This window comes from Channa argus, chromosome 5 (assembly GCF_033026475.1).
Source record: "Channa argus isolate prfri chromosome 5, Channa argus male v1.0, whole genome shotgun sequence".
Lineage (NCBI taxonomy): Eukaryota > Metazoa > Chordata > Actinopteri > Anabantiformes > Channidae > Channa > Channa argus.
In genome coordinates this window covers 2,270,796-2,289,334 of record NC_090201.1, presented here as the reverse complement: position 1 = coordinate 2,289,334, position 18,539 = coordinate 2,270,796, and the positions used below count along the sequence as shown (strand labels likewise).

The window sequence follows — 18,539 nt, the reverse complement described above, 5'->3', positions numbered from 1 at the left end:
GAAAATTTAAAAGGATCAACTCCATTCAACTTTATTTTTATAGCGCTTATTCACAAAAAAGTTCTCTCAAGGCATTTTATGGATTAAAGTCAAGACTATAAAGATGTATAGAGAAAGTCCAACAATTCCCCCTTGAACAACCCATAGGCAACAGTGGAGAGGAAAAACTCCCTTTAACAGAAGAAACCTCCAGTAGAACCAGGGTCAGGGTGGACGGCCATCAAACATAGGGCAGGTTGGTAGGACCAGTAGCTGCACACTGGAAAACACACAGCTCCAAATCTAGACACACCTGTAGAAAGGGACAGAGAGAGGGAGACAGAAGGAAAGAGATAGAACACACAATTTTAATGTCATACAGTGGTGACAAATGTGGGGTGAGAGGGTCAAGAGGAGGAAAGGAGATGGAAGTGGTCTACTGGGATGATATGGTGCTATGAGGTCTTCTATATATGATGGAGCCTGACCATTCAGAGCTTTATATGTAAGAAGCAGGGTTTTAAATTCTATTCTAGATTTAATGGGAAGCCAATGGAGAGAAGCTAGTGAAGGTGAAATATGATCTCTCTTGCTAGTTCCAGTCAGCACTCTTGCTGCAGCATTTTGGATTAATTGCAGGCTCTTTAGTTACTGGGGCATCCTGAAAGTAGGGAATTACAGTAGTCCAACCTAGAGGTAACAAATGCATGGACCAGTTTTTCTGCATCACTATTAGACAGGATGCTCCTAATTTTGTCAATGTTCTGCAGGTGGAAGAAGGCTGTTCTAGAGATTTGTTTTATATGTGAGGTAAAGGACCAATCCTGGTCAAAAATAACTCCAAGGTTCCTTGGACTGGAGGTCAGAGTTATGCCATCTAGAGTAACAATATGGTTGGACATAATATTTCGGAGATTTGTAGGCTTAAAAACTATTAATTCAGTTTTGTCTTTAGTTTAGAAGTAAGAAGCTTGATTAACTGATTATTTTCATCTGGTTCCATAGATAAATATAGCTATGTATCATCAGTGGAAATTTATGGAGTTTTCTAATAATGTTGCCTAAAGGAGACATATTAAAGTAAAAAGTATTGGTCCTAACACAGAGCCTTGTGGAACTCCATAGCTAACCTTTGTGTGCATGGAGGATTCATCATTAACATGAACAAATTGAAATCTATCAGATAGATAAGATTTAAACCAACCTAGTGCAGTTCCTGTAATTCCAATTTCATGTTCCAGTCTCTGTAATAAAATGTTATGATCAATGGTATCAAATGCAGCACTAAGATCTAACAGAACAAGTATAGAGACGAGTCCAGTATCTGAGGCCATGAGAAGATCGTTGGTGACTTTTACCAGTGCTGTTTCTGTACTATGATGAACTCTAAATCCTAAATACTGAAAGTCTTCATACAAATTATTCCTGTAAAGGTGATCACATAATTGTTTTGCGACTACTTTTTCAATTATTTTAGAAATAAAGGGGAGATTAAATATTGGTCTGTAATTGGCTAAAACACCTGGGTCAAGACAGGGTTTTTTAAGTAATGGTTTAATTACAGCTACCTTATAGGCCTGTGGTACATAGCCAGCTTCTAAAGATAGATTGATGATATCTAATATGAACGTATCTATTAAGGGTAAAGCTTCCTTGAGCAGCTTAGTTGGAATAGGGTCTAGCAGACAGGTTGTTGGTTTAGATGAGGTAATAATTGAAGTTAGCTCAGTGAGATCTATGGGTAAAAAGCAGTCTAACATATTAACTCATGGAAAAGATTTAGGGATGGCAAAGAATAATGGCACAATCTGCAGTTGTAAAGAAATGTACTGAGCTGAAATTCATGTGGCTTCCTGCTCATGTGGGTATTGTAGGGAAAGAGGACAGACAAGGGTGTAAGACCCCGAAACATCCGAGTGAGGAGTGTGAGGGATTAGGGTTAAGCAGGTCCCGTTAGGCTGCGGGAGATACCGAACAGAGAGAGAGTTCAGAAAATGAGGAGTCAGGTGGCAAATACTGAAAGTGTAGGAAGAGATTATATCCAGACGATGGCAGCAATGCATCATTGGAGATTCCGGCAGCCTCTTCACTCGGGAAGTGGAGCTTCAGGATCTGAGCTTCTTCACGGTGCTCGCATTGCGTCCTCTTCCTCAGTTTTCATCAGCTGTCATCTCCGCAATGTCAGAAACAATCCAGGTCCTGAGAGCGTTCGTCAGCCAGCGGCTGACGGTGGCTGTGGAGGAAATAATCGGGATGTTTGAACGGACGATAACCGAGTACGAGCAGGAGATCGACCGCCACCGCAGGCTGCTGAGAGCCGAGCGGCCGCCCGGTGTCAGCCCAAACCGACACAACCACAATGGTACAGCTCCCATCTTTACTCGGCTTTAACATGTCCTTTGATTTACAAACGAGCTTTATTGAATAATCTACATTGACAACAATGAGACAGGAAATACAGAACCGACAAATAAAATCAATGAAGTGAGCTGAAGGCTCCAACTTACTGCAAAGGTCAGACTTTATTTAGCTTTAAGATATTGATATTGATATAGGATATTTTCCTTCACCTGCATAGACACTTTGATTGTTCCATTGAAACAGTAGGTTAAAATTCAACACTCAGAACCAAATCCAGAAACTGCTTCACCAATTGTCCGATCACCTTTGAGTCAGTGAGCTTTACAATCTGTACGTGGAGCCCCCCCCCCCGCCCCCCCTTTGTCCTTAGACCTTTGCCTCAGATAAGAAAAAACTTTCCCCAAAAAACCTTTAACAGAAAAATAATGAAAGAAACCACAGGAAGAACAACAGTAGATTCATAATTTAGATAATTATGACGAGTTATTAAAATTTTAAATGAATATGATCAGGGAGCAATTTGAGCATCTTCCAGGTTATGCCTGTTTGTATTTATTTGAACAAGATCCATCCATCCATCTAATATCTGTAACCACTGTGTGCGAGAGGCTGGAGTCTTCCCAGCTGTCATAGGGCGAGAGGCGGGGTCCACCCTGGACAGGTCTCCAGTCTATCTCAGGGCAAACAGAGAGAGACATACACTGCACAGGGGAGACCATGGAAACTCCACAAAGAAAGGCCACAGTGTGGACAAGACAGTAAAATTCATTTAATTATGCATGAAGTGAGCTGTCCAACACTCACCTTTATAATATTCATAAGTTAATCTTTTATATGGTCTTTTTTTTTTTTTTTTTCATTGTCCTTTCGGCTTATCCCGTGAGTTCAGGGTCGTCACAGTGGATCATTGTCCGCATGTTGATTTGGCAGTTTTTACGCCGGAGGCCCTTCCTGACGCAACCCTCCCCAATTTCTCCCGGGCTTGGACCGGCACAGCACAGCTGGGGAGGGGAATGGGCTGTCAGGGGTTCAGTGTCTTGCCCAGAGACACTTCGACATATAGCCGGGGCCGGGGATCGAACAACTGACCCTTTGGATGACTGCCTTTATTAACTGAACTACAGCCGCCCCTTAATCTTTCACATGGTCTAAAAAAAAAAAACAACTAAATATTTAGTTCAGTTTTCAGTTTCATAAGCATATTAAGCAGGTTTAGCAGTAAAAGTAACATATTTCTCTATCACTACTCACTGCTAACTGTAATAATGGGTTTTGCACTTTTGTGCCTCAGGTGAGTCTCAGGACACCCAGTCATTAATCGTCAGTGCAAAAATTGCCCCCGAGCAGAAGGAGTTGAGCTTGTCCCTGCACCAGGAGGCTCCTGAGCTGCTGTGCATTAAAGAGGAGCCAGAGGAAGTGTGGACCAGTCAGGAGGGTCAACAGTGTCAGGGGCCGGAGGAGGCTAATACCTCACAGTTCCAGCTTCCTCCTGTTGGTGTGAAGAGTGAAGACAAAGAAGAGAATCCTCTGTCCTTGCAGCTCCAGCAAAACCAGAGTGAGGTGAAATTAGAAGCGGAGCCCCAACGCAGCAGAACGCCTCCACTTAGAAGAGCTGCTGGAGTGAACTGTGGAGGATCAGAAGCAGCCTTTGACTTGGATGTAGCTGCATTTTTAAAAGCAACCAGCGATGGGCAGTTGTTTCTTTCCCAGTGTTTTCAAACTGAAACTGAAGCCTTGGACGATGGCTGGAACCAAGTGATCGGGCCTCCGCCATTTTCAGACCCACTGACAAACAGTCAGGCCCAAAAGAAACGTCGCAGTGAAAACAAGCTCTATAAATGCCCAGCTTGTAGCAAAACCTTTAAGCACAACAAGGATCTGCAGAGACACATAAGTTGTCACACAGGCGAGAAGCCATTTGACTGCCCTGAATGTGGGAAGACATTCAGACAGAAGGGAAGTTTGCACATTCATATGAGGAAACACACTGGAGAGAAGCCTTTCAGTTGCTTAGTTTGTGGGAAAAGGTTCACGCAGAGCGGAACACTATCTGCACACATGAGGATTCACACGGGAGAGAAGCCGTACAGCTGCTCAGTGTGCAAGAAAAGGTACATTGAAAGAGGGACACTGGTCAGACACATGAGAGTCCACACTGGAGAGAAGCCGTTCATGTGCTCACTTTGTGGTAAAAGGTTTAGTGAGAAAGGGAATCTGAATAAACACCACAGAATCCACACAGGAGAGAAACCCTTTAGATGCAGCGATTGCGAGAAAAGGTTTAGTTTGCTGTCACATCTCAAGAACCACAAGTGTCCTGCGAGGAGAAGCAGTGAACCTGTGGAGCAGGCCCGGCAGCTGAAATGTCCAAAAGTTTCGGTACAGTTAACGAGACACACGCCGTGAGTCGGTCAGTGGTGTTTCCCTTCACCTTCCTCCTGTTTAAAAAGGCTGAACAAAGAAACTAATTAGCAAATAAATGTCATAATTTTTTTAAACACTTTGTAATGTAGGTCCAACTCAAACCAAGCTACACTCAAAAGTCCAGAAGGGAAACATGTCATTTTGCTAACTTAAAAATCGCAACCTCAAATTCAAGTATTCTTGCCCTTTGCTGTGACGCTCCAAATTTTGGTCAGGTGCTTCCTGTTTCCTTAATTTTCCAACAGATGTTTACTCCAAAGAATCCTCTGTAGACCTCTAAAACATTTCTAAAAGCTCTGATTGTTCCTAGAAGACTTCAGGAAGTTACAATAGTTTTAAAGTTACAAAGTTTTTATTATAATATAGATAAACACTAAATATCTGCATAAGTTCTTATTTCATGTTTTTATTTCATGGACTCATTTGTATTTCAAGAACCAGTTTGGACAAAAATATTAATATATAAAACTTTATTGTCATTGGACAGAAGTAATATTGCTGTGCAGTACCTGAAAAAATAACTTTACTACCATCCATCAATCATCTTTAGAATAAAATAAGCTAGATAAATTAGACGAATACTAACATATAATAATATATTTTAAAAAAAACTATTATGTAAGTGAGAGTTGTATGTCCAGTTCTGTCAGCAAGGAGTGTTTGTTCAGTTCAGTTATGGCTCTGGGATAAAAACTGTCTCTGTGTCTGGAGGTGAACAAAACAACATATCAAATGTTGAAACCGAGAAGTTTGATTGTTTTCCTGCTCATTTTGAATTTGATGCTAGTTAAGTCAGTATCCCAGAGACGTGGAGTCCTTCAGAAATAAGGACTGGGAGAGGTTAGTTGCTCCTGAGAAGAAAAAAATGGGTGATCAACACCTTGAGAAATTTTCTCAAAATATAATAATATAAATATAGTCTAAAATTGTAAAGAATTAGTAGAGTAGAACATATCGAATGTTAAAACAGACATTTTACCATTTCATGGAAAATATTAGCTCATTTTGAATTTGATGGCAGCAACACATCTCAAAAAAGTATACCCAGTCATGTTACTGACCTGTTGCCAATTAACCTAATTAGTTGACACAATTAATGCTCCTTCATTTGTCTTTTATTTGCAGCAATTACTTTTCCAGCCTTTCGTTGCCCCTGTTCCAACCTTTTTGAGATGTGTTGCTGCCACCAAATTCAAAATGACCTAATATTTTCAAGAAATGGTAAAATGTCTGTTTCAGCATCTGATTTTGTTTGTTCTATTGTGAATAAAATATGGGTTGATAAGATTTGCAAATCAGTGCATTCAGTTTTTGTTTTACACATGCTCCCAACTTTTTTTGTAATTAGTCTCTTATATACTGTAGCACTTTACAATATTGATTCCCATTCACCCATTCAAGCACACACACTCACACCGATGGCAGAGGCTTCCATGCAACGTGCTCACCTGACCCACTGGGAGCGACTTGGCCAAGAGCACTTTGACAAGCAGGGATCGAACCACGGACCCTTGAGTCCGTGGACGACTGCCTTACCAACTGAGCTACGGCCGCCCTAATCGGGGTTTTATTACAACGCCATGGTTCAGTAATAAGAGTTAGGATGCTAAATTGACCTGCCTATAGCCCAGATCTGTCACTTACTGACACCTATTGGGCCATTATGATGTGAAAGATGTAACAAAGCACGTTTGGAACTGTTGAGCAGCTGAAATCCTACATATTGAGCAAGAATGAGGAAAAAAAATCTGCGTTCAGAACTAAAGCAGTTGGTTTCTTTAGCTTCCAAACAGTGTTGTTCACCGACCGCATCCCTGCTTTTTTAAAAATGTGTTGCTAGCATCAGTTTTTGAAGGGGCAAATCAAATATACGTTTCAAATGATTTGCAAATTATTGTCTCTTCTCTACGTTTAACAGTGTTTAGGGAAATTGGGATTTGTGCAATCAATGCAGTTCTTTTTAGACTTTGGTACTATGAGAGGTGAGACCATAATTAAATATTATTATGACAGGTTTTTAGCTTCAATCCTGTCTAGTTATTAAACAGGTTAAAAGCAGAAATTGCGCTTTACATTTTCAACACAATAAAACAAATTGATACACATAGACTGGAGTTTTGCGTTTCAGATAGTGCACCATTAAATTCTTAGAAAGCTCTGTTATATTTTAGTAACATGTTTTTCTCTGACCTGTTACGTTCTTTTCAGTTAAACATGAACATGATTGATTTTCTCTTTCTACACCACAGGTGTGGTTATCTGAAGAAAGTAAAATGGCTTGTATTTGATTCACAATTGCTGTCACTTCAGAAAGTATTAAGACCCTTTTGGGCATAGATCTGCATACGTAGTGTTGCATGGTTTACACTGTATGTCAAGACAAAAACCAAGACAAGAAGTCCACGTTCTGTGGCAAGTCGGGAACAAGCAGGACTTATCCAAGGGTTGTCTGCCAGGGTAAACTGAGCTAGACAAAATGCCTAATACAGTTTAATGCTCAGCAGTAGGACTCCACCACCATGGCCTAAATAATAAATGCAAAGAATTCTCCTTTCTAAAAGTTTCATATTCTAAATTCATAAATTATAACCTTGTAAAAGTAGAATTCATGCCACAGCTGCTTTATTGGACTGCATTAATTGTGGAGGTGGCCAGTGAGTGTATATATATATTTTGCATGTGACAAGATCTGAAATCAGAAACCTCAGTCCAAAGTACTTGATAAATAAAACACGTGTTTATTTACACAAATATTTTCAAATACTAGTCTTCTACATAGGGACATAAAAATATATACAGTGATGTAGGGACTCAAACTGCTCCAGTCTCAGGTCAATGTATACACGTTCTGATTTATTTGCATTTTAAGGCCTTCTCCTAAGGTCTCTTAAAAAAAAAAAAAGATGCATATGTACAGCAGGGTCCAAAACATCCACTATCAAACTCTGGCACTAAAACACTGTGGGGCTGGGGGGGGGGTGGGTACACTACTTTTTAAGTGCTATTCAATATGTCAATACGTCCCTCAACATGTTAGTGAAAGCCATTAAACTGTATGTACTCATTGGATGTTGCTACAGTTGACAGAACTAAACTTCGCCTCCAACACTAACAGCACTTCAGTCACCTGCAAATGAAGAATATTGGATCATGTTCTCGTCTATTTCACTAGAATCCACATGTTCAACCTGTGCCACAGCATCTCCATGAGTAACTCCCACACAACAAAACTAGGTTTGGTCAAGTCTCTTCTTCCCAACAGCTCTGTAAACTTTGGTTAAGTCTTGAAGTTCAAGAGAAAGCCACTTGAAGTAATTCAAGGAAGTGGAAAGCAGCACATTTGAAAAACTATTTCTTTGAGAACCTGAATGAACCTTACCTGGCTTCTGAGATCTGAGAACAACACTAGAGTCCATCAAACCACTACTCCAGCAGTCCAGAGCATTTTAGTACAAAACAAATCAACAACAGAAGGCAGAACAGATGACGGGTGGCATTATCAAAGAAGACATACGATCAGGTTTGGTAAGAAAAGCAAGACTAATCTACTCAGGCTGAGAAAGTGCTGCTGTATTCACATCGATCTGTAGCACAGAATAGCACCAAACACTTCCAACATCCTGCAATCTTGGGGGGTGTTCAGACTCATTCTTCAAGGTCTTACCAGGTCTTGTTTTTGACAATGTTGTCGTAGTAAACTATTCAGGATGAACTCCTGTTGGTCCTGATGGACAATGTCTTTCTTTTGCCTTCTGCCGATCTACTTACTGACCAGTGCCTTCACTATCCAAACTCAAACATTGAGTTGAGGAGACCACTTAATCCTCCATGGATGACACTCGCTCTCAGCTTGTCACACATAAACACCCCTTTGTATTTACTAGGGCTGGTAGGGAAATGAAAGGAATACCTGTATATTTCAGTTACACAGACTTTTTAGATGTCAGGTTAACACATTCATTCAAGGAGGGAAAGAAATGGAAAAACTTTTTCTTAGACATCGGTGAACTCCAGCCAAGACGTTGGTGATGAGCAGTAACTTAGGTTGGATGTGGTGAGGGCTGGCAGAGTGGCACCTGTCTAGTTTCTCCCCTGGGCTGGGTGGTGGAGGTGGGAGAGAAAGGAGAGGCTGAGAAGGTTGTGGAGTTAGACAGGGTGTCACTGCGGGGCACCGGCAACAGTGGGTACCGGGGTGCTCAGGGTGTTGGTAGCAGCTGACAGGACTGGCGAGCCAGTGAGAGGGCCCAGGGCAGTGGAGGCTGGTAAGGCAGAGATACCTGAGGCATAGGAATTAGGAAGACGTCACCACATTACCAACATGTGTAAAGATACTTTGAATAAATATGCAAAAAAGAAACACTCATGTCACATCAGTGTTAGGAAATTCTAAATTTTAGACCACAGCAAGTGCATGTAAGTTGAGTGGCACATGATGTGGTTGATGAAAGTGATGCTGGGTAACTATGTAACATTAATAGGTTTAGCAAATATCATCTGGCTAAATAGCATTAAAGCTTTAACCTACATTGTGAATGGAATCTGTTGTCTTTGTTGCTCATTACTACACACAACTGGTTTCAATTTGAAATGGTTCCACATTTGCCAACCACCTTTTTCTGTGCAAGCAAGCATGTATTTTGTTAAGTCATAGCACAAGCCATCTCACAGGACTGTGTTGTCTGTACAACAGCATGGTGCTGCTAAAAACTATCAGGGACAGGGAACCTTAGAGAAGTTTATTTGATAGTTCCGCAAGTGTGTTAATACACTCTTGCGACAAAGCTAATGAAGCAGGTTATCATTATCCTAAAAAAAAAGAAAAAAAGAATCAAGAACCGCATACTGTCCCTTCTAACCTCAGGGTGGATTAAAATGCTCACTTTTTGGATCATTCAGAGGGGTTAAAATATGATCAGGAAAACCCCTTAACCTCAACCTCAGCCTTGATGTCAGCGGAGATCGGACAGCTGGCTCTCAGCAAAGGAAAAAATACAGTGTTCTTTTCTATTATGTTAATGAGAATGATTTGAGAATCTTGTTTATGATTCACTGAGCTATATGTGACACTTAACCATTTTATTATTCAGTCCCAAGATAAACTTCCCATCTCGTAAAATGAAAATTATATTATATAATTAAAACTCATTATATTATAGTTTTTAAAAGACCTTATTTTGGACAACTGACCATCATTCTCACTGATTGACTAATTCACTGAGAGGTGAGAAGGCAGCAAAACAGGCAAATGAATGTAAAATAATCCAGAAATACTGCAACTTCACATTTCAAAGTTCAACAAGAAAGCAGCTCCACCAGACATGAACGATGTGTGCAGTAGTATCTCTGATGTTGGCCTTTGTTCCCATTTCTCTGCCCCATTTCCGCATGTTGGTGGAGGAATGCATCAACAAGATAGTGTAGCGTTATAATAACTTTATGTCATGTGTGTTGGGTTTCTCACCAGTGATCATGCTTGCTGTGCTAACAGCTGGGTTCCCACTGGGCAGGCCAGCTGATCCGGCCACACGAGACTGATCTTTCACAATAGGGACTGGGGGGAACAACACACAAATCAGTCACTTATTGTTTGACTGCTGTTACTATGTTCATTCTTTTAAGCTAGAGACAATAGCTATTTGCGAGGGCTTACAGAAGTAAGGGTGATCCATGGCCTCGCGGGCAGTCAGCCGGACCTGGTGGTCATAGCGCAGAAGCTTATCCAGGAAATCCAGGGCTTCGGGGCTGACCAGGTGCTGGTTCTCACTGTGGACAAAACGCTCCCACCGCTTACGAGAATGTCTGTAGGCAAAAAGCAAATAAAAGTGAAGAGGTTGATGCTCTTCATGGAGAATAAATCAACTTCATTGGTCCAAATTTTTATTTATCATTTTGAGCAGTTAACAGCTCTTTTTTGGCCACACACTCCTTATCCATAACATCATCCTCATGCTGTCACTGCAGTGACTCTCTCACCTGCCCAGAATGTCATTAAAGCGTGGTTCCAACTCAATGTTATACTTGTCAATGTAATCGTAGAGGTCTTCAGTTCCCAGAACCTTTGCTATTCTCACCAACTACAAAAAAATAAAAATAAATAAATCAAACAAGAAAAAAATAAAAAATAAAAATAAATCAGTATTTCAGCTCTGTACAAGACAGCTGACCCCTGTCAGATGAAACACCTACATTCATAGCAGTTCCAGAAAATACTGACTGGCAAGCTCATGAGTTCAGTGATCAAAAATGCCACCTTCAACACTGGAACATTCTGCCCCATTACTCAACCCTGCTTTGCATTTACCTGGTCATAGTTGTCATGGCCATGGAAGAAGGGCTCCTTCCTGAAGATCATGCTCGCCAGCATGCAGCCAAGACTCCACATATCCAGACTGTAGTCATACATCTGAAACATGTGAAACATGCACACACAAATTAGCAACGAAGTATCATAAAGAACAAAAAGGGAACACATATATGATGCAGTCTGACTTTGTCTGAAGCTGCAGCCTGTAACTACATTCTGGGCTGCTGATGAGGATCATTAGTCCAGTATTTCCCTACTGCAGATTCATCTGCAACACAATGCCAATTTTCAACTTCGATCAAGTTCAAGTTCCCACCTTAGAATAGTTTGAGGACAAATTAATTCTGGTGAGTAAGATTCCTCTGTCGAATTGAAAAGCATTGGCCAATGGAAATTAAGTAAACTATATCGGCAAATGAATTTTAGTTAATAAAGCAGGGCCCTCGTTCCACCACCAAAAACAAGCAGCACCAATATAGGGAGATCATGGAAGATGTTAGAGCTGTGACACACATTGGTCGGGGAGAGAACCCTACTATATAGGCTCATCAATAACACCTCTCAGATAACTAAAACTAACCCACCTGGTGTAAACTACATGTGTACCTGGTAGTCGACAAGAAGCTCTGGTCCTTTGAAGTAGCGGGAGGCGACTCTGACATTGTACTCCTGTCCTGGGTGGTAAAACTCAGCCAGACCCCAGTCAATAAGGCGTAACTACCAATAAAAGAATCGAAGCAGTCAGTAAGTGCATGAAAGGAACAACAAAGCTGAACAACAGCAACAACAACCAAACAGGGATAATAGTGAAATCATAAAATCGTTCATCACTGACCTTGCGGTGTTCATGATCAATCATCACGTTATGTGGCTTCACGTCTCTGTGCATGATGCCCATGCTGTGGCAGTAGTCCAGCGCCTACACAAAACAGCAGACACGTTTTATTCCCCCCATCCGAGTAATTCAAAAACAGCAACAGATTACAAGAATATAACACCCAATGGACAACACATGCAACAGTGACTGGGGACATGGGGGGGTTGGGGGACATTTAGAGATTACACATTATAAGCTGAAAGGCAACTAAACCCACCTTGAGAATCTCATACATGTAGAACCGGATGTCATAGTCCGTCAGGGTCTGGTACAGTTGCTTAAAACCAAAACAAAGTCATTAGCCTTTATATGGTCCTGCTGTACACAACACCACACGTTTATGGAATATCGTGAACGGTAGGACTGTGCCAGTGTTTGAGGATAGAATCAGAAAATGTTTGACTTTCTGGCACCGAAGACATAACACTGGACTTTAATTTCCCTCCATCACATACATACATATGTATGAGAAAACAAAATGTATGCCAAGAAAGGAGGTTTCAATTATCTTACACAATAATTTTTTATACATAAGAAAAACTTTAATTCCTACCTTGAAGTCGGTGTTGTTGACATGTTCAAAGACCAAGGCAGGTGTCCGGGACTGAACAACAAAATGTACATTTAAATCAACACCAACCACTAAGCTCAGTTAAATTACTTTGACTGAAACAGCTATAGTCAGGTGGTCAGCACTGACCCAGGATATTACATTTACTTCCCACAGTTTAAAAAAAAATCTAAATTGGCATCTCCAACAGACACTATGGCAACATTCAAAGATGCTAATATTTAGTTATGCCGGTTTGGGATTGTTCTATTACAACTTTTCCATGAAGGTTATTTTCAGAGTGAATAACTTTTAAAAACTATTTTTGGTAAAAATGTGCCAAAACAAGACTGAACAGGCCACTGGCACAGGTCACAAGCAAATCACATTTAACAAGAATTGTGAAACCTATAATGTAATCGGGACCTTGTGTAAGGACATCATGATATTGTGCTTTTCAAACACTATTGAGTGAACAAATTTGAAATTTGGGATTTAATTTATTTATCGATTGTTGGTCCAGTTTTGAATTGTCCTAGTCAATTTATTCATCTTTAAATCTAATATGTAGGTTGAGAAGACAGCTTAGAGTCGCAGCTCATATAATGTCCACTGCTTCCTACTACAACGTTAAGTAAGAAGTCTGCTCAGATGCAGAAGTCTGCTGGACCATATCTCAGCCTATGCCAGGTCTGTCCTTTGAGCAAGAGATTCAGTGCTAGCTGCCTGGGTGTTTCCTGCGGCTGCCTACAGTTCCCCTTAGGGGAATGGGTTAAATGCAGAGACTGGAACAAATCCTAACATGAAAAAGCGCTCAATGATGACAAAGATGTGCCAAACATGTCCTAGCCCACCCACCATGACAAAGCATGTAATTCTAATTTAACTGGGAGATTTTGTATTCTCAAAACTAAAGCAAGATCAGCAGATGTGTAACTGTGTTTGAGTTGCTGGAACTACAGAAATACTACATCCCGATTATTTATTACAGTAGTGTAGTAGTAACGCAGAACAGCCAATAAGAGAACTAATGTTACATTTGCTCGAGCATTAATGTGACGTATGACACAGGGTGAAGAGGATGTACGGCGCCGCTGAAATACATACAAAAACAAATACGCTATTGGCGTGGGAGAGAAGGTCACCGATAGTCTGATGTGGAGAAAGGCATTTCCTGTCTCCTTTTCATGTTCTTCCCCCGGTCCGTGCACCCAACTGTGTACTGATTCATACTATCTGAAGAATGCACTATTTATTCACCGTCATCTTAAAGGTCCAGAAAGGTAGTGAATCCAGACATAAATGGGCAAACAGGACATTTTAGCGTTAAAGCTCTGACACACAGTATAATTACAAGTTTGGACAACTACTTACATCTAACTACCTATCTAAGCCAAAACTGGCTGAGTACTTACAGACACACAGTTTCCCAGCCCAAGAGATATCAATAAGCTTGCACAGGCGGAGGGCTCACCATGCTATTGGTACAGCAATTATATTTCAGAACCCCAACCTGGAGCTAGTTTTGTGTGAAACTAAATTATTTCAATAGTAAACTATTCTATTATTCCTTGTGAACAAAAGTCAATTGCAAATGAATGGACAATACTTACTACAGGGTCTTTTACAATATCAATGAGGGAGATTATGTTAGGACCTCCACGCAGGTTCTCCAGAATCTTAATCTCACGCTTGATCTTCTTTTTCTTCACAGGCTGAAGAGTAAAGGGAAAGAAAGTCAGTTGGGATTAAAGGTAGAGGCTGATCATTCAACGTCTACAAGGTTACTCAGAAAATTGTAATTGGGAAACAAGTATTCATGCACTTAAAGACCCTGGTTCTGCAAAACAGCATATACATGCTACACATAAGTAACTAGATTGAAGCCTTTAGTCCTGCACATTAGCCATTATAATCTTGATCTTTGCCTTTGTAGAAATTACCTTGAGTATTTTTACCACCACCTTCTCATTATTGGTGATGTTGATTGCCTCAAAGACTTCACTGTACTTGCCCCGTCCTAGTTTCCGCACCAACTGAAAGTCATCCTGGTTTCTGTGGAGGAAAAGCTAATTATAACCAAACATCAGCTACACTGAAGCACTGCCAAACAGTATGATGCAAGATATAGATTTTTTTTTTTTTTTAAACAAGGTATGTACCCCCATTCAACAACGTGGGACTCATAGTCCCAGTACTCCCTGGGCCGGTGAGTGTTGACCTCAGCGTACACTCGGGCCCGGCTTGGCACGGGTCCTGACATGTCCGACAGCTTGGCGGAGGTATTTGGTAGATCTCACTGCAGCAACGATCAGTGGAAGTACAAGGAGGATAGGAGGGAGGGAGAGAAGGGAAGGTAAGGGGAATGTGGGGGGGCTTATCCCAAAAGGGCAAGGGGCTGGGGGAGGGGGGGTTGCAGAGGATGGGGAAACGTCCACCAGGGGGACGGTGGGATAGCTAACGAAGGTATTGGGAGACAAAATTAAAGATTAGAGGAGTTAATTCTTTATTTGTAGTGCTACCTCTCTTTGTAAGCTTGGCAAACTGCCCCAAGTGTAGAACGCAGATATAGTTGACCGAAATAAATTTTAATCATATGGCTCAGTCTAGACCCTGTCATCTAGTACTAAAACAGGTAACACCTTAGTGCTAACATTAAATGACACATCAGAAGTATAAATTATTTGCATTGGAATACTACATAATTCATATATTAACATAGCTTTTGTGTATACTTCGACCACATAAACAACTTAGTAAGTACATCACCTGGAGAACTTGTCCCTACAGTATGAATGCATCATGGAGAATTGAATACCAGATAGGTTAGCACCCAATTATTTTAAATTTGCTCAAAGCAACTTTATGAGATCAGTTTAAAAGCTTATAGAACATTCAAACTAATGCAAATGTATAAGATTATTTTTTTTTATATAGGAAAAAAATACATGAAAAGCCATTTGACAGGGATTGTGACTCTGCAAAAATATATTTATCATTTTACACCTGCTCCTTTTCTAGTGATTTTAAGAAAATGCTTTGAGGGTTAGTGTACGTTACATCAAGCTTAGTCTCGAGTTGCTGAAGCATGATATGTTAGGGCCAAAGCATGTTGTCCAGGACGGACTTTTTACAGCTCTATGTATCCACTGTCCACTGCCACTGCATATGTTCCAGAATAATAAATCATGTCTTTCATATGCTGCTTAAGTTCACAATATTAACACTTTGCTTTCATGGATTTCCCCAATTATTGCTGTCAAAATACATGTTATAAAGAGAACCGGCTTATTTTACGCTGTTATGAGCCAACTACCATTTGGCGGCTGATCAAAGTACTACGGACTATATGACACTTCCATGTACATTTAATTAATTTCCCCTTTCTTGGTCTTTTTTATATTTACTATCTAAAGCCATAATTCCCTCTTTTTGTTAAAACTAGGAATACAGCTATCGTGTCTGAATCAATATTATAGGAATTGTTTAAGCACAAACCCAAGCTGAGGCTTCAATCCACTGTTCAGCAGTGAACTTAGGGGTCTGGCCAAACACAAAGGCCGATTAAAACCTGCACTGTGAGTTAACACATAATGCAAAACCAATAAAAGTCAAAGCCCAGTGTCCGCACCAACTTAAGTCAACCATCAGGTTGAGGAAGAGGAAGGAGCCAAACCCTAGTGTTTCATATAAAAGGGGGGAATAAGTGCCACATGGGTCTCAACCTGGTCCTTTAATAGTTAAAAAACGGTGGCAAAAAGTGTCCTACTCCGGACACAATGAGGTTACTCTATCCTTTATCGACTGCTTTGGCCTAGGCCCAATGTCTCTGGTCTTACAGCGAAAACGCAACGACCACTTGTATCTATACGAGTATTAAATACGGAGTATTTAATTGCATCTCATGCACACACTTACAGTCAACTCTGTCCAGGACGACCAGGTGAACCCCACCATTTAGTAACACCAACCACCACAAGCTTAGAGCCAATAAGTTAGCATCTAATCCTACATCGAAAGGCAAATGAGTAACGTTACATCTGTGGGGGAACCGTCTCTTTAGGCTGAAAGTTAGGTTCATCTTTAACTCGCAAATATGCGACATCGCGTCAATGTTAAGTAAAGATCGGTCGCAATTCACGCCAAAGATAAAGCGAACGTTATCGTCTGCTAATTTACTACAGGCCGTATGTGAACTAGCGCATTATCCGATGACAAAAGTAACTGCTTAGTTAGCTAACGGACTGGAATGGATTTTGGTGTAGACAGAAGGTGCTGGTAACCTATCAGGGCCCAAATTGCTAGCCGGCTAATGTTAGCATGGTTAACATTAGCACTCGCTATATTGCACAAAAAAGGCCACGGGTTTGTCAACAGCAGAGAAAGCACAGAACTGAACATTTACCCCCTTTAACAACTCGACGACCGAAAAACCTCCCAAATAACCGGTTTCGAAAGCCAGTGATTCTCGCCTCCCTCCGCCAGCGGTGTGTCTCTAACAGTGTGATTTCTGCTGTATCAGAGACAATATGGCTGACAACCGCCACCTCCGTCCTCAACAGTACAACGGGGGCCGTTGAGGGACAAGTCACCTCAAAGTCGCGGACCAACGTAATTATCGCTAACAAAGATTATTTTGTAACCATGCTACGGGAAAATTATCATCCCAGATCTGTTGGTTCTTCCAAAGTCATGTGAGCTTCTTGTCCCAGCAACAGATCAGAAATCTCAAATACCAGTCAGGAGCAGGTACGTTGTCAGGCTGAGTGAGTGTGTAAAAGAAGAAGAAGAAGAAGTTTCATCCATCAATTTTGTAAATTATTCATTCTTACGCAAGAAAAACATAAAATCGGGGCGAGGTTAAGATAGAGATGCGTGTTTAAGAGTTTGAAAAGTGTTGCACGATGGGAGTGTAAGGAAATTTCTAACACGTTGTTTTATAACGCGTCACCGGCAGAAGCCTCATGACTTTTACCACAAAAAAGTTATTAATAAATATCAGCCAGTCATCAATAGTCCAGTGCGTCTGCACGCGCGCTTTGTTCATGCATTAGTGATCTGTGGCGACGATTCAGAAAATAATGTCTGATCGTGGTTTTTAGTGTCGAGATTTGTGTTTGGCAGATGATAAAATTCAGCGTTTCTAATCCAATTCTCAAGCTTTTTTAAAACAAAAAAACATAATCGGATAACCATTGTTTTATTGATGAAGACCAATCTCAAGCTTAATTGGCCCCTCAACAGGGGGGGGGGGGGAGAAGTGGGCTATAAAGTAGGCTAAAATTAAAACAGTTTAAAATATTCCAAAACAAGTAACATCCTGGATTTCTGCATACGAGAGTACTATCCCTGAATTATACTTTCTGACTGAAATAGGACGTTATTACTGGTTTAAACAGCATAGACTGTAAATGTTTAAGTAAAAAAAAAAAACACAGAAAGTACTGATTCACACATTTTATGTCAGAAGAAAATCTGTACTATGTACATAAGGGGGCGCCCCAACACTGTAAATCCAGTACTTCATTCTACTCATCCCTCAGCAACTCATTACTCACTACAGTACATTACAGTTGTTCTCATTTGCTTAAAAACTTGTCAAGTCAATTTCAAACCAATTAACACAATACAGAATATAGAAGCAAAAACAGAAGCTCACTGCCCAAAATGTCAAACTAATAATACTTTTCACTCCACTAACAAATTCTTTCAATCAGTCATTACACACTGAAAACAAAATACATCTATTAGTATCCCAGTATCCCACTTTGATTTTACTAGAGAGAACAGACTCTGTACCTTCTCTTTTTTGGTCTGACCTGTTGACAATACTGTAAATAAGAGATTTTGTTAAGAAAGTTTCTTCATTCATTCCTGCAGGAATTCTGCAGGCGTTTCTGTGCCCAACTCTCTTTTACAGTTAGACCAATTCAGACACTTAACACGTCACAGCATTTGTACTGCATTATTTGTTCAATGTGTAAAAAAAGCAATTTCACCTGAAATCAGAAATTATTTTTTTACTCTCCTGCATCAGATTTTAT

The 18,539-nt window shown here is 40.5% G+C and overlaps 2 protein-coding genes and 1 non-coding gene across 5 annotated transcripts; 1 reads left to right on the top strand and 2 right to left on the bottom strand.

Moving 5' to 3' along the window:
* Window positions 1–16: 16 nt before the first annotated feature.
* Window positions 17–7,858, top strand: LOC137127196 (zinc finger protein 79-like). Its single transcript, XM_067503850.1, has 2 exons — window positions 17–2,341; window positions 3,632–7,858. Exons 1-2 carry the CDS (start codon window positions 2,158–2,160, stop codon window positions 4,744–4,746), a joined length of 1,299 nt encoding a protein of 432 aa, XP_067359951.1. The 5' UTR covers window positions 17–2,157; the 3' UTR covers window positions 4,747–7,858.
* Window positions 7,480–17,061, bottom strand: csnk2a4 (casein kinase 2, alpha 4 polypeptide). 3 transcript variants are annotated; one of them, XM_067503857.1, is made up of 13 exons: window positions 16,901–17,061; window positions 14,658–14,952; window positions 14,439–14,550; window positions 14,109–14,210; window positions 12,499–12,549; window positions 12,163–12,222; window positions 11,904–11,987; window positions 11,675–11,785; window positions 11,066–11,167; window positions 10,738–10,838; window positions 10,415–10,563; window positions 10,226–10,315; window positions 7,480–9,041 (listed from the first exon to the last, which is right to left on the bottom strand). In XM_067503857.1, the coding sequence occupies exons 2-13, from the start codon at window positions 14,756–14,758 to the stop codon at window positions 8,923–8,925; spliced, it is 1,182 nt and encodes a 393-aa protein (XP_067359958.1). In that variant the 5' UTR covers window positions 14,759–14,952; window positions 16,901–17,061; the 3' UTR covers window positions 7,480–8,922. The 3 variants fall into 3 exon arrangements, with proteins under 3 accessions (XP_067359958.1, XP_067359959.1, XP_067359960.1); XM_067503858.1 differs by lacking the exon at window positions 16,901–17,061 and adding an exon at window positions 16,414–16,894; XM_067503859.1 differs by lacking the exons at window positions 14,439–14,550; window positions 14,658–14,952; window positions 16,901–17,061 and adding an exon at window positions 13,603–13,761.
* On the bottom strand, window positions 12,307–12,443 carry LOC137128301 (small nucleolar RNA SNORA57). The gene has a single exon (XR_010914535.1). It is a non-coding gene; the product is annotated as a small nucleolar RNA SNORA57 (small nucleolar RNA).
* Window positions 17,062–18,539: the final 1,478 nt, after the last annotated feature.

Excerpts from the sequence above, each read along its gene's own strand:
- LOC137127196 (XM_067503850.1), top strand. The coding sequence starts at position 2,158 with ATGTCAGAAACAATCCAGGTCCTGAGAGCGTTCGTCAGCCAGCGGCTG. Across the intron at positions 2,342-3,631 it reads AAACCGACACAACCACAATG|GTGAGTCTCAGGACACCCAG; the intron begins GTACAGCTCCCA and ends TTTGTGCCTCAG.
- csnk2a4 (XM_067503857.1), bottom strand. The coding sequence starts at position 14,758 with ATGTCAGGACCCGTGCCAAGCCGGGCCCGAGTGTACGCTGAGGTCAAC. Across the intron at positions 12,550-14,108 it reads ATATTGTAAAAGACCCTGTA|TCCCGGACACCTGCCTTGGT; the intron begins GTAAGTATTGTC and ends TTTGTTGTTCAG. Across the intron at positions 9,042-10,225 it reads CACAGCAAGCATGATCACTG|GTATCTCTGCCTTACCAGCC; the intron begins GTGAGAAACCCA and ends CCTATGCCTCAG.